Source organism: Otolemur garnettii, unplaced genomic scaffold, assembly GCF_000181295.1.
Source record: "Otolemur garnettii isolate 467f Iridium unplaced genomic scaffold, OtoGar3 scaffold00091, whole genome shotgun sequence".
NCBI classification, from domain to species: Eukaryota; Metazoa; Chordata; class Mammalia; order Primates; family Galagidae; genus Otolemur; species Otolemur garnettii.
The window spans coordinates 2,667,038-2,681,365 of NW_003852486.1; the positions used below are offsets into that span (position 1 = coordinate 2,667,038).

Below are 14,328 nucleotides of genomic sequence, written 5' to 3' on the forward strand. Positions count from 1 at the left end.
AAAAAAAAAAAAAAAAGCCACTTTCCCCCAAGTCCCTTAGAAATGACAGTATACGATCATGTTCTTTGATTTTGTCTGTTTTATATGTCCATGTTTCGACCAAATGTAGGGCTCACATCAGTTTATTCCTCGTTTGTTCCATTCCAGGTGCTGGGGGATACTTTAAGATCCCCAGCAAGACAGCTCTAAGAGAGATTAGAAGGTTCTGGCCACAATGCCAAGGTGGGGGACAGTCTCACCAACTGGCTTCTTTGGGAAGTGTTTTTCCTGTAACGCAGGCAGGTTGAGACGTGGGCTCAGGAGAGAGAGTCCTGTGCAGGGATGAGGGAGCCGCAGGTAAAGTATCAAAGTCCCTCCTCAGTTGCGGGATCATCTAGGCCTGTCAGGCCAAAAGGGGGAAAATAGGAGGTCTGCTGGTCTCCCGTCTTCAGATCTTTAAAAACTGTTAAGTGAGGATGCTGCAGGAAAAAAAGGGAAAAAGTGGTAAGGAGGGGATGACCCGGGAAAGAACTGTCCACACAAATGCTGGCATCTCCCAGAAGAGAGGTGAGGCCTCTCAGCAAATTGTTCTTGAGGCATCTCCCAGCAAAGGTGAGGCAGTGGGAGCCTCGCAGTCTCTCCTTTCATCCCGCCATCCAAAATCAGCCCCAGGGACTCCTCCCTAGACTCTGCTCCTCACACACCGTCTCTGCGAATGTGCTCTGTCTGGTCTTGTCTTCACTTTATGAGGAATTTGGACCAGATGTCACCCTACTTCTCTGACAAAAAGAGTGAGCTTCAGAGAAGTTTGCTGGGCCGGTGGCTGGTGAGTAGGGAAGGCGGGCCTCGTGCTCTGCACAGTAGCTCCAAATCCTGGATCTTTTCTAACGCCCAAGTCTGAGTTATGTCTCTGAGCAAGTCACAGCCCTTTGTCCTGAAGACTTTCCTCCTGCAGGACCTCTCTCAGAGGGGCTGTTCTGGTGCTCCTGCCCCTGGCATTGGAGGCCTCTATGAGAGCCCAGGGCCGGGCTGGGCCTGCAGAGGACAGTCTCACCGGTGTCCACTCCACTTATAGGCTCTACAGAAGCTTTGAAAATGGCAGTGGTCCCCAAATTCCTTTACTCCAACCCTCAGGGAGCCTTGTCCGTTACAGTTTGGGGCCTGTTTCCTCCTTCCATCTTTCCAATGCCCCTGCCCCCCATTAGCGTCCAGGGCTTCATTCTGATGAACAGAGTTGTTAAAGGGAGAGAGTGGAGGACAGCTGAACAGACTACAGAGCAATGTAAGCAGTATGACCTTGATTACAACTGCTCTAATTGTATAATCCTGTGGCTTTGCAATTATTTTCCTGGTTTTATGCTTCATCCCACAGCCATTAAAATACTAATGTTTTGCTTTTTAAGATGGCAGATAAGGACTAATAATAAGAGCACAGAGGAGAGTCCTTTATGACTCCCGACAGACCTAATGTGCAGTAACGGGGTCGCCCTGACCACGATCTCATGCAGAATGGCTGAGTGGGGCTGAGGGGAGCAGGGCGCTGGTGAGGAAGCAGTCAGGGGCGTTGGAGGTGGCAGCACGAGGAAGGGCCTTGGAGCAGGGTCAGCCCTCAGGGTCCACACCAGGCGCTGCGGTCTCTCACCTTCACACACTGCGCCCGCGTCCTCAACATGCCCGCAGTCGAAGGGCTCAACCTGCTCGCATTCGGCCAGGGCTGCTTCGGTCCCGTTGCACAGGGCGACCTGAATGAGCACAGGCTGCGCCTCCTCTGCCGCCGGGGGATACAACATGGCCGCAGGCGTGTGCCTGGGTGCTCCGCAGCCCAGCTCCCGGCACACCACGGCCACGTCCTTTATGTCCCAGCCGTCATCACACACGGTGCCCCAGCGACCTTCCTGTTCTACCTCCACCCTTCCTTCACAGGGGTGGGGCCCATTCATCAAGCGAACTTTGGGTGGAGTCTCTGCAAACCGAAGAGGGACAGCAGGCTCAGGAATGTACTGTCAAGGCAGTCCCCAGGGTTAGTTAGCTGAGGCTGTTGATGGGGGCTGAGGGGTTGGGGACTTGCTAAGGCTCTGGTTCTGCCTATTTGGCCACCACTTCGCATACGCGACCCGCCCAACCAATGGCCCTCTCTCAGGGACACCTGAGAAAGATTTCGTTTTTCTCTGAAGATAAAGGGGCATGGAGACATGGAGACTTAAGGTATGACTCCCATGAGTTCAACAAAAGCTCAGAAACAGAGAAGGGTAGAATTAGACCTTTCCTAGAGATGGAGACTGGAGAGGGGGAAGGATCGCCTGAACCCAAGGACTGCAGGCGGCGGTGAGCTACTATCGCACCACCGCAGTCCAGACTGGGGGCTCCATAGTAGGCAAAACATGACTCTGTTTCTAAAAAGAAAAAAAAAAAAATCCCAGAAATTATTTTAAAAAATTAAAAAATTTATAATTGTTAATGCCAGATTTTAAAGGAAATGAAAGCCTATATTGCACATATTTCAAATGTTAGACAAGTGAAAATATTATGCATCAAAACTCTTAAGAATGAGGTAAAAATGGTACTTAAAAACATACCATTTCAAATGTATTTATTAGAAAACAAAGATGAAAAATGAATAAGCATTGTTGTGAATAAATTAAAGAAAGAACAACATAAAATAAATTTAACATAAATGGAGGGAAGAATACATTGAAAATAAAGGAGAGTGGGGTGCAGTGGCTCATGCCTGTAATCTTAGCACTCTGGAGGCCAAGGCAGGTGGATTGCCTAAGCTCAGGAGTTGGAGATCAGCCTGAGCAAGAATGAGACCCCATCTCTACTGAAAATAGAAAAACTAGCCAGGCATTGTGGTGGAGGCTTGTAGTCTCAGTTACTCAGGAGGTTGAGGTGAGAGAATTATTTGAGCACAGGAGTTTGAGGTTGCTGTGAACTATGACGCCATGGCACTCTACCCAGGGTGATAGAGTAAGACTCTGTTTCAAAAAAAAGAAAGAAAGAAAAGAAAAGAGAAATGAATGCATTAGAAAAACAAAACAAAATACATTTGAATAAAAATAAATATGGCTTTTTGAAAAGAGCAATACAACAGAAACCTCTGGTAAATCTGATAAAAAGAGGGACCTCAGCTCAGTGCCTGCAGCACAGTGATTACGGCACTGGCCACATGCACCAGGTCGGTGGGTTTGAACCTGGCTGGGCCAGCTAAACAGCAATGACAACTACAACAACAACAAAATAGCCAGGCGTTGTGGTGGGCGCCGTAGTCCCAGCTAGATCGAGGCAAGAGGATTGCTTGAGCCCAAGAGTTTGAGGTTGCTGTGCACTGTGACACCATAGCACTCTAGTGAGGGTGACAAAGTAAAACTCTGTCTCAAAAAAAAAAAAAAAAAAAAAAGAGAAAGAGAAAAGAGACCACACAAAGAAACAAATTACAAATGAAAAGAACATAATCACCTAATATGAACGTGCACACTGTGAGGGTGTATAACATGCCCCCTGGGTAAGGGGCTCTTCTACAAATGGAACTTTACCCTGCATGTGAGAACCAGGTAACCTAAATATTGTACCCTCATATTCATTTGAATAAAGTTTTTTAAAAAGAAAAGACTATGATCACAAATATGAAGGCTGTTTAAAAATTAGGTTAAGTCATATAAGCAACATTATGTGATAAACTTGAAAATCTAGATAAAATGACCAACTTTCTGAGTAAAACTATCCAAATTGTGTTTTAAAAGGTTGGAAAATTTGAGAAGACTAATAAAAAAGATTTGACGATAAGGGGAAAAGGCTCAGAAAGTTGTTTGAGCTAGTTTTAAAGACTCATAGCAAATAATTCTAATATTGTTTTAAATTTCTGCGGAAATTATGAAAACTTTGAAAACCATTCTTATAGGGTTAATCTATTCTGAAATCAAAAGTACATGAGTATAGTTCAGAAAAGAAAACTCACTTATAAATAAGATGCAAAAATTTGAAATAAAATATTAGCAAGTTAGTTATATACTATAACCATGATAACTAAAAAGGGTTTATAGGGAGAATTCAATGATTGTGCCATATTAAAAAAATATGTCGTTGTAATTCTGTATAGTAATAGATTAAAGGAAAAAACATATCATCATATATATTAACATGGTGGCAAAGAGCACAATTTCTGGATTCTAGCAACTCTGGCCTGAAGTTCCATCTTTGTATTTATTTGTTGTGTGACCCTGGCCAAGTTACTTAATCTAAATTCCATTTCCTCGTTTGTAAAATGAGAATTTCTATGGAGATTAAATGAGATAACTGTAATAAAAGTTTAAATCCCAGAATCTGGTTTGTTCATGGTTTTTTTACTTTTCCCTATGTATTTCCAAGGGTTAGCTGTGTCCCAGCTCACGGCCAGCTTGGAGCGTACAAGATCTTTTCTCATTTTTTCTCAGGGACGTCTTCCTCCCCTCTGCTGCCTCACCTACCCCAGCCAAACCGACTTGACCCCAGGACAGTGCCTGACAGACAGCATTCATTTCAAATGTCCATTATCATTTACAAGAGGGCTAAGCAGTGGCCCATTGATCTGGGAGAGCCTTGGGGAACCGGTGACCCTTGAATAGAATTCTGCTTCCCAGGGGACAGGAACATCCAATGGAAGGGAAACAAAAGCCATTGCTTGGCATACTTGGTCCTCTGACAGGAGGCATCCTGCATGTCCTACCTGTGACCTTGAGTGCCACCGCCTCGCTGTGCTGGGGTCCCTGGCCATTGTCGGCATCACAGGAGTAGTTTCCAGAGTGCTTTACGGTCAAGGAGAGGAAGAAAGATGCTCCTCCTCCAGAGGGGGCTGAGGTGGTCCCCAGGGTAACGTTTTCATGATAAAACCTGTAGAGTATGGGAGAAGCTCTCTGCTCTTCACAGCTAAGCTCCACCACCTCCCCAGGGAGGGCCAGGGTGCTGGGAGCACGGAAGCGGAGCACAGGATGCGACACTGGAACTGAGAGAAATGGAGTGGCATGAGAGAGGCAGGTATGGGCTTGTCACCCAGTTGCTCCCCTAAGGATGTCCTCACTGCGTAGCACCCTCCAGCCCCAGATTCTTTCCAGGAGTGGGCATTCCTGGTTTAACCCTGCAACTGCTTCTGAGGGGATCTGGGGGGTATAATGGAGGGTCCTGGTGCTGCCGCTGGGCTCTGTACTGGCCCCTGCCCCACCTCAGCCCCTCTGCCTCTACTGCATGTGTCACCTCCACCCTCACAAGACCACTCTGTTCAAACGGCCTCTTACCCTCTTCACACCCTGATCCTGCGCCTTGTCACCTCCTTGGAATAGCCTCAGCCTTGCTGCCACTGGAGGCAGCTGAGTCTGGCTGAGAGCCACTGGCCAGCTGATTTCAGAGGGTGGCACTTACTTCTCACGGTGACGTTCACCACCCCACTTTGCACGGGGCCGTAGCTGTTGTCCGCAGTGCAGTAGTATCCCCCCGCGTGACTCTCCCTGACAACAGGGATCCCCAGCTCTGCCCTCTGGGAACGCTGAGTTTTCCTCCCCAGACTCTCCATGTCCTCTCTGTGCCAGGAGAATGTGGTGTCCCCTGTGCCTTCAGCCACAGAGCAAATGAGGACCAGCGTCTCCCCTTCAATTGCCTGCCCGCCTGGGGGCTGGGTCTCCATGAGCACTCCAGACACACGGATCCCTGCATGAACAGGAAGCAGGGGGTGAGGGCCTGGGGCAGAGAAGAGCAGGGCTGGGTGGAGGGCAGTTCCACCTGCATTAGGGCAGGTGGGGTTGGTCCACCTCACTTACCTGAGTGCTCTCAGTGGCAACAGAGCAAGCTAAGGGACCCTGCATAAGGCCAGGCCATGCTCCCTCCACATGTTTCCCCCTGCTCTAGTGAGCACAGATTACAGAGATCTCACCCTGCTCCTGATCTCCTGATGCTCCTGGGGCAGTGGGAATGGTGGCACTGCACAGGCTGGGAGGCTGGATGCACCTGAGTAAGAGCTCTGCTGTCACTCACTCACTGCGTGACCTTCGGGGGCTATTTACTACCTCTGACCTTCAGTTTTCTCAAACACAAAATGAGAACAGTCACACCAACCTTAAGAGTTCTCACAAGCCCTACAGGAGATACAGGTATAAGGCGTCTCATGCTGGAGACAGCGGTGCTCTCCAGGGAGTGGCTGAGACAGGAGGTGCAGCAGCGTGGTTAAAAGTGCCCACCCTGGAGCCACAGTGAGCAGGTAAAACCTGGCTCTCCTGCTGTTTACCTCAGGCTCTGTGCTTTCAGTTTCATCTGTAAAGTGGGGCTAATCGGGGTACCTACTTTATAGGTCCTATTCACAGGAGGATTTCACAGCGTCTCTGTGAAGACTAATGTTAAACTGCTCTGGATAACCCCTGAACACGGGGACATTTATGTCTTCTCTCCAAATGGTTATGAACACGAGAGGGGCTCTTCCAGGACTGGTCAGGCACAGAGATTTTTCAGGCCCAGCATTTAGAAAGCCTTTTATAAGTGCCAGGATTGTTATTTTCATCTCTTTTATTATCTCTTCCTTCATTGCCCTACCTGGTTAAACATGCCTCCTAGATGGGGCAGGGGGCACTCCTTGCAGATGGGATCGGTGGCTTATTTGCCCCTTGGTTCCCTGAGCCTACTCGGTGCTGGTTGCACAGTGAATGCTCTGGAGAGAGATTATTATTATTGCTTTTCTGGCAGAGAGAGCAAAGCTACTGGGAAATGATACCACTATAGAAAAGAGCCCAGGTCAATCACTGTGGCACCCCCAGGACACCCCCCTCTAGGGATAGCGAGTAGCACAACCGGAGCCCCTCGCACCCCAGCCCTGGCGCCTGCCCACTGGCTCACTCTGCACGTGAATATGGGATCGAGGGCTCCGCCTGGAGACACTGTGGGATGCCGTCATGGCCTCACACCAGTAGTACCCCGAGTCTTCTGTCCATAGTGTTAAGCCCCAAAGCTCTGCTGAGCTCCAGCCTGACTTCAGGGTGTGGCCATCTCTGAAGAAGGAGTAGTGGAGCTGGGTCCTCGACCTCTCTGAAGGGAGGCTGGTGTCACAGGACAGGGTCACTGAGCTCCCTTCTGTGGGCTGGGAGGGTCTGGCTGTCAGCCTAGGTGCGGGAAACAGCTCTGGAGGGAAGAGTGGGACAGAGCCCACTGTCAGTGAGGTGTGCACCTGCTGAGAAATGCTTTGTTTTCTTAGCTGAGATGAGCAAGACACTCAGACTCACACTCAAGGACACACAGACCCCATGACTGTTCCCTCCAGAGTGGTGTCCTCTGCCCATTGCCCTGGTCCTCCTGCACAGTCCCTGCTCCTTCCTGGTTTCATCCACTTGCTGACTGAGCCCTCACCTTGCACAGTGAGCCACACAGATCGTGTTTCTTCTGTCACATCTACGAAGAGGAAATATTTCCTATCAGCCTTACAATAATAGGAGCCACTGTCACTGGCTCTGGCGTGGGAAATGGTGTAGCTTGAGGCACTGTCGTAAGTAGATATGAGTGACCCGTCCTTGTAGTACATCAGTCTCCGTATGTTTTTATTTTTTTCCCCAGAGCACTGTATAACCACCCGGTCTCCTTCGTAGGCCTTGTGTGGCATGTCAATGCTCAGCCAGTCTGCAAAAGATGCAAAGACACCTCTGGTGACAATGCTGCTCCCTTCCCTGTCACTGAAAGTTCTGTCCGTGAGGGCAGGAGAGAGTGCTCTGCACTCCAGGGCTGTGCCTCCACGGTTGCCCTGTGACCTACGTGTCCTGTTAGCTTCCCTACATTGTAAAGGTGTGCCCTATTCACTCAGTGACATTTTTGTCCTCCAGATATCCTGCTAGTTTTATGCCTGTTAACAAATTTTGATGCCATTTTTTCCAGACGCCAACAGTTTTCTGAGCTAATGTGGATTTTAAAAGATTCCACTTACATGTCTTCATCCATTCAGGGTCACCTCAGGTCCCCATGGGAGCCATGATTAACTTTGTCTGGATCTCTAGCTCCTGAGAGGTTGTGTCCTATGGTGCAATTGAAGGCCCTTCCTTTTTTCCCTCCCTGGATGAAACATGCTGGACCACAGAGACATCAGCTCTGGATCTGCCTCTCCAATATCTAGAGTTTCCCACTGGGAGGCTCTTTCCAGAGGTTCCTGGGAATCATTTTGAGAATGGGCCTGGGAGATCTCCATGAGAAAGAACATGGGCAGGTCTGCTGTTCAGGAAGACAGTGGCCACAGAGAGCTAAGGAGCAGCTTGGCGTTTGGGATCTGTCCCAGCAGGGAAAGGAACACAGCAGCAGAGAGGAGGTACAGACTCTTCCCCAAGGGGCTGTGTGGAGGAAAGGACAACTAGCCGCTGACTGCAGACCTTCAACCTGGGGCTGTGTGGGGGAAATTTTCAGGTGTTAACACACCTAGGAATTCAAGTTCAAATCTCAATTTGGAATCCAAGTACATCGGGCTGGATTGTAGGGAAAATGTTCATTGTTCTGATAAAAAGTCTAATCCCAAGCCTGCAGCTTGGACTGTTGCCCCTCACTGTGCAGAAAAGCAGTGTCCAACATGGATGGACCGAAACAGGAGAGAGACAAGGCAGGAGGGTGTCGTTCAGACTGTCTTCCCAGCTTATTCTTCCAGCCGGGAGTTCGTGAACAAGCAGTAGCTCCCAAGATCCCACTCTTGTGGGGTCTGTATGCCTAGTCCCCTAATGGGGTCCAAAAGGAAGAGGGGAGAAAGTACTCACATGTGAAACTTTTTTTCCCTTTTAAAATGTCCTGGTTTTGAAAAATATATATTTTCTGCTTTTATATGTATTTTACCATATTTGCACTATTTTCAGCATAGGATCCATATCTATTATAACATATGTATAATGTATTAGAGGTACATGCTCAAAATTTTTGTTCTCAGTGGCACAAAGTGATCAAATACGTTTAAAGACAACTTCTCCACCCCTTTAGCCACTTTGAAAGTTCCACTAATAGAAGAGGCAGTGGGGGTGGGGGTGGGGGACACAGGACTGATGGAGAGAGCCAAGTGCTAAGCCCCCAGATGTTTTCTTCCTCCATATTGAGACAGGGCAAGGTTTTCAGTGAAGACTAGAGAGATGCCACCAGTTTGCTTAAATAAATACTTGAGGAATAAGTTTGATACTAAGGACAGGGTTACAGATAGAGAAGAAATGCCAACACCAGGTTTTCCTGAGTATGGGACAGGGTTTGTTTCTAAGATCCTCGAGGACGTGGCCTTTAGCTTTTGACCTTTGCTTCCAGAACCATTCCCTAGAAGAAGGTACAATTGTGTGTCTGCACACAGTTCATCCTCCTGTCCAGGAGCTCACTGGATCCCATGAATCTGCTGCAGATGTTGCAACCAATTCAAAGACACTATTGCTTTAAGTGACAAGTTAGGCGTATAAGCACCACCTCCCTGCCCATTACAGAATGAATGCATTCTCAAAGGCTTGCCTAAAGAAGAAAATATAATTTTCCTGTCACATATGAAGTCAAGCTTTTCTCTTTATTTCATGGTATTTGAATTCTCATGGAAGAGGAAAGAGAGCTCAGGGCTGGATGGGGCACAGTCCAGGTAGAAGACGCAGGGTGTCCATGTTTTACACAGAGCACCACCTTAGCCCGCTGGCTGCCTCTGTTATAAATGTGTTTTCCACCCTGGCCTCCAGTGCTTCTGTGGGAGGGGGCTTTGCATATCAGCCACCAGAGCCTGGAGAAAGTCTCCCAATCACACAGTTCCCACCCCCCACCCCCCGCCCCGAGCTGTCCTCTCCTTTCCTATCCCAGAGCTCAACAGCCAAGGGTCAGGCATAGGCTTCGTGCTCGCCAAGCAGAGAGGTGGCAAAGCAGAGATGAATGTCATGCTGGAGCATCCCTGGTCAGCCAGGACCAGGGCGAGGTGAGCAAGGCATCAGCTCTCAGCTCTTCCCATCTGGTCCTGGCCCAGATGGCTGCAGTCCTCAGCGAAGAGACTGGAACAGGCACCATCCCCTCTCCCACCCCACACCTGGCAGAGTGAGTGTGATTCCCAGAGGTCCAAAGAAGAAAGAGAAGAGATACTCACCCGACCAGACAGTGACAGGAGCTGTGAGGGAAAGAAGTTGGAGAGATTACACAGGGCTGGGGCCCCCGCACGTGTTACAGAAAGTTGTGACCCCCTGCGAACATTCCCCCAATTCTCTTCCCCCTGCTTTCTTTTTGCCCTTTCCCCTGCCACCACTTTTTCTTTCCTTATATCCTCCCTCCCTTCTTCTCTCTATTTCTTTCTCCTTCTCTCTCTCTATCCTTCCTTCTTTCTCTCACAAACAATAGTCCTGTGAAACCCAGAATTCATGTGATCACCCCAGTTTATAAGCACAATCCTGTCCATCACCAGGAGTTTATCTGCAATTAAATTCTAAGAAATTTTATTATTTATTGCCTCCTGTCCTGCCTTTTCTTTTTAAGTTGTTCTGTTTTCTTTGAGATGAATTACCTATCTGGGTCAACACAGAAGCCTAAAGAGATGAGGCATCCTCTCATACCTCCCTGACACTTTCTGCCTTCTCTCCCTTTCTACAACTAGCATTGTGTTTGGGTTCATATCAGAGAGTCACGTGTACCAGCAAAGCCATGATCTCAACTATCGTTAACAAGACTCAAAGCCTCTCCAAATTCTAAGTCTAGAGAGGAAGAATGTCTTGGAGTGGGAAGGGGGGTGGGGTGGAGTAGGATTTATGTAGGCTAGAAACAGAATTCACCCTAACAGAAAATTTCTTTGATGTCTTAATTTTAAGAAGTTTTCCAATTTTGCCAGAGATCAAAGTAGAGATGGGTACTAGACAAAGAAATAAGTTGTCTGTAAGGAAGCCATTTGTAGTCCTTTATGTCTCCAGAGAGCCCTGCCCTACTCACTACCATCCACATTAGGAGCTGAAGCCTACCCCTACTCATCCTAGCAGAGCCCAGCAGAGCAACTGCACTCAGAGGGAACTTCTGGAATGCCCAGGCATTGGTGATTCTGTCCCAGCTCCACCCGAGTCCTGCTCCAGCATCCTACCCACCCAGGACCAGAAGCAGTGGCCACAGCAGCATGAAGGTGGTGGCAAGAAGTTCTCCCAACAGCAGCCAGACGCACTGCAGCTCAGGTCCTCAAGGCAGGGTCTATCTGCATGGAGTGTAGGCAGGGATTGGGCACTGCTTCAGCAGGGATTTATAGAATAGAAAAAAGGAAGCGGGAAAGCTCTCTGTTTGCCAGTCAGCATTGTCTCCACTCCCACCCCTGTGGGTGCTGAAAAAGTAAATTTCTTCTCCTTTACAGGAGAAGAAGTAAATTTCTTCTCCTTTACTCAGATGTGCGCATGCATTGATCAGAAATGCTCCTTAAATGTCGGATGTCTTCATCCCGCACCTAAGCTTCCTAACTCATTGTAACTTTACAGAAAATGCTGAGTTCTGTGTCTGCTAAAGTTCAAGTCACTTGTTTGGTCTCTTTATTTATTTATTTATTTTTTCAGAGACAGAGTCTCACTTTATTGCCCTCAGTAGAGTGCTACGGCGTCACAGCTCACAGGAACCTCCAACTCCTGGGCTTAGGCCATTCTCTTACCTCAGCCTCCTGAGCAGCTGGGACTACAGGTGCCCACCACAATGCCTGGCTATTTTTTGTTGCAGTTTGGCTGGGGCCAGGTTCAAACCTGCCACCCGCAGTATGTGGGGCTGGCGCCCTACCCACTGAGCCACAGGCACCAGCCTGCTTGGTCTCTTTCAAAGAGACATTTTCATTACCACTCAAGAGCCGTGATTTGACTCTTGGTGTGTTATGACTTTTCCTATCACAAGTCCCAATATTGTGACACCATGCCATGTCCACCTACCCAGACCACATCAAAGGGCAAACAGGCAAGTGTTAGAAATGATGGAGGGATTGAGATAATATCAGAGGTGTTATATGTGGCACAGGGACCTAGGAAGACACAAATCCCAGACCAAGCCAAGTCATCTCTGCCCATGAGATCCAGTTAGATGCAAGCAGAAAGAAAGAGGTAATATGAGCACACTGGGGTTACCTGAGGCTTTAGCCCCAAACAGCAGTGCAGTGGTTTGTAGGGCTTTGCCACATATGGGAAAATTAGGTCCAAAGTTCAAGAATAAATTTTGGAAGAGAGCCCTTATATCAGGCTGAAATAGAATCCACCCTGGTGGTTAAGAGACTTTAATAGTGGGACCATGTAGAGAGATGTGGGCAGGAGGAAAGGGTATACTGAGGACGGGAGCCACCCACAGACCAGCCACAGTGGGAAGCTGCCACAACCCCCAAGTGCTGAAGGAGCAATGGGAAGCAGGACTGTTACAAAAGCCCAGGGACAGTTGGGACCATAGGGGAGGGACTGCCAGGTGGGGGTGTGATCATGGAGAGTGCAGCCTCTGCATGAGATGAAGCTCCAAGCTGAGAGGGAGTGGGGGAAGTACCTGCCATCTCTCTCCTATAGTCTGACCCCAAATGGGCCCTTCTGATGGCAGAGCCTGACCTTGAGCCAGTGAGGCTGGTGCAGTGTGCTGGGCTCAGCTTTCTGGGGGAGCAGAGCAGCAGAGGAGGGCAGAGAAAGGATCTGGCAGGGAGGTTGAGAGGGATGCCTGGAATGGAGATGGTCTAGCATAGGCCTCAGTGGGCAAAAGTTCCTTCCTAGTGAGAGCCTTTCTTTCTCTGTGTTGGAATCTGCCAACACCCTCCCAGTGCTGGCAGGGTGTGGGCTGCTGAGGTGAGATTAAGGAGACACTGGGTCAGGCAAAACAGGATACCTTGATGGCACTGCCAGCTGCTCTAGAGAGAACTGCTGACAGAAGAGTAAGCAAGGCAAGGCAACGCTTCTTTACTAGCAATTTCAGACCCATTTTCTCAAGGTAGCTCTTTTGCGCCGAGGCTGTAGACCTTTATGACCTCATAACTCCTCCTCCCCAATCATTTTACCCCCAAACAAAAACATGAGCATTAAAGCCAGAGCTTGTCGAGGACACCAGGTGAAGCCTACCTCTGCTGACATGTTTGTGTGTGGGGCCTGGGGAAAGTGAGGCCAGAGGGAACATGTCCAAGGGTTCGGGCTCCAGGCCTGCCCCGCTGCATGAGGAGGAGGAGGGAGGATATTGAAGAAGCCATATCCATGTGCTTTCTGCCTTGTAATCCCTTTGACATTTCACCCTCTAGAACAGGGGACAAGCAAATGTTTTGCAAATGCTTTTGATCACAAGTAGAGAGATAAAAATGGCTTAAGTCAAAGGAATGTTTGAGAAAGAATAACACTGTAATCAAGAGACAGGGGTTGGGGGATGAAGGGCAGCACTAGAGATAGAGAAGAAATTATGCCACAGGAACATTCCAAACAAGAACCAAGGTGTGGATGGTCAGATACCACCCTGCCCAGAAGCAGATGGACTAGGAATTTGGTGACTGTTTAGAAAGATGACTCTTCATGATTACATGCTCCTTTGAGATCTTGCCATGACATAGGGACATGTTATTCCCTCAAAACACAAACACATAAAGGTGAAAGGTTTTTTGGTTTTTTTTTTTTTTGAGACAGAGCCTCAAGCTATCCCCCTGGGCAGAGTGCCGTGGCACCACAGCTCACAGCAACCTCCAACTCCTGGGCTCAAGCGAGTCTCCTGCCTCAGCCTACCAAGTAGCTGGGACCACAGGCACCCGCCACAATGCCTGGCTATTTTTTTTTTTTGGTTGCAGCCATCATTGTTGTTTGGCAGCCCAGGCTGGATTCGAACCCGCCACCTTAGGTGTATGTGGCTGGCGCCTTAGCCACTTGAGCCACAGGCACCGAGCCGAAAGGTTTTTACTGTCAACTTTCAGACATGATCCAGGGACATCAGATTAAGAGCCACCAGCCTACTGCTGTACAACAGCACAGGCCAGGCAGGATGGAGATGGTCAATAACATTTTAAAGGACATGTTCCTGAAAAACATAACTTTTGTATTACATAGTAAAACCCCGCTCTTCTCTTCATTAATTATGTTAGAATTCTAAATCACAAGGGGAAGCATGGCGTGCTTTTGCCAACTTCTTGTTTTTTGTGGGTTTTTTTTTTTTTTCTGAGACAGTCTCACTTTGTCGCCCTCAGTAGAGTGCCTGTGGCACCATAGCTCACAGCAACCTCAAACTCTTGGGCTCAGGTGATCCTCTTGCCTCAGCCTCCTGATAAGCAGGGACTATAGGCGCCTACCACAACATTCAGCTATTTTTTAGAGATGGGGTGTCATCCTTGCTTAGGCTAATCTTGAACCTGTGAGCTCAGGCAATCCACCTGCCTTGGCCTCCCAGAGTGCTAAGATTACAGGTGTGAGCCATCAC

General features: G+C 48.5%; 1 protein-coding gene across 1 annotated transcript; it reads right to left on the reverse strand.

The window, feature by feature from the left end:
* Positions 1-351: 351 nt before the first annotated feature.
* LOC100967006 (Fc receptor-like protein 3) lies at positions 352-14,087 on the reverse strand (the record flags this gene model as incomplete). Its single annotated transcript, XM_012808500.1, has 7 exons — positions 352-458; positions 1,622-1,942; positions 4,682-4,957; positions 5,371-5,655; positions 6,832-7,113; positions 7,339-7,605; positions 14,039-14,087. Coding segments are annotated over 7 exons (1,503 nt in total), but the record flags the coding sequence as incomplete, so codon positions are not given.
* Positions 14,088-14,328: the final 241 nt, after the last annotated feature.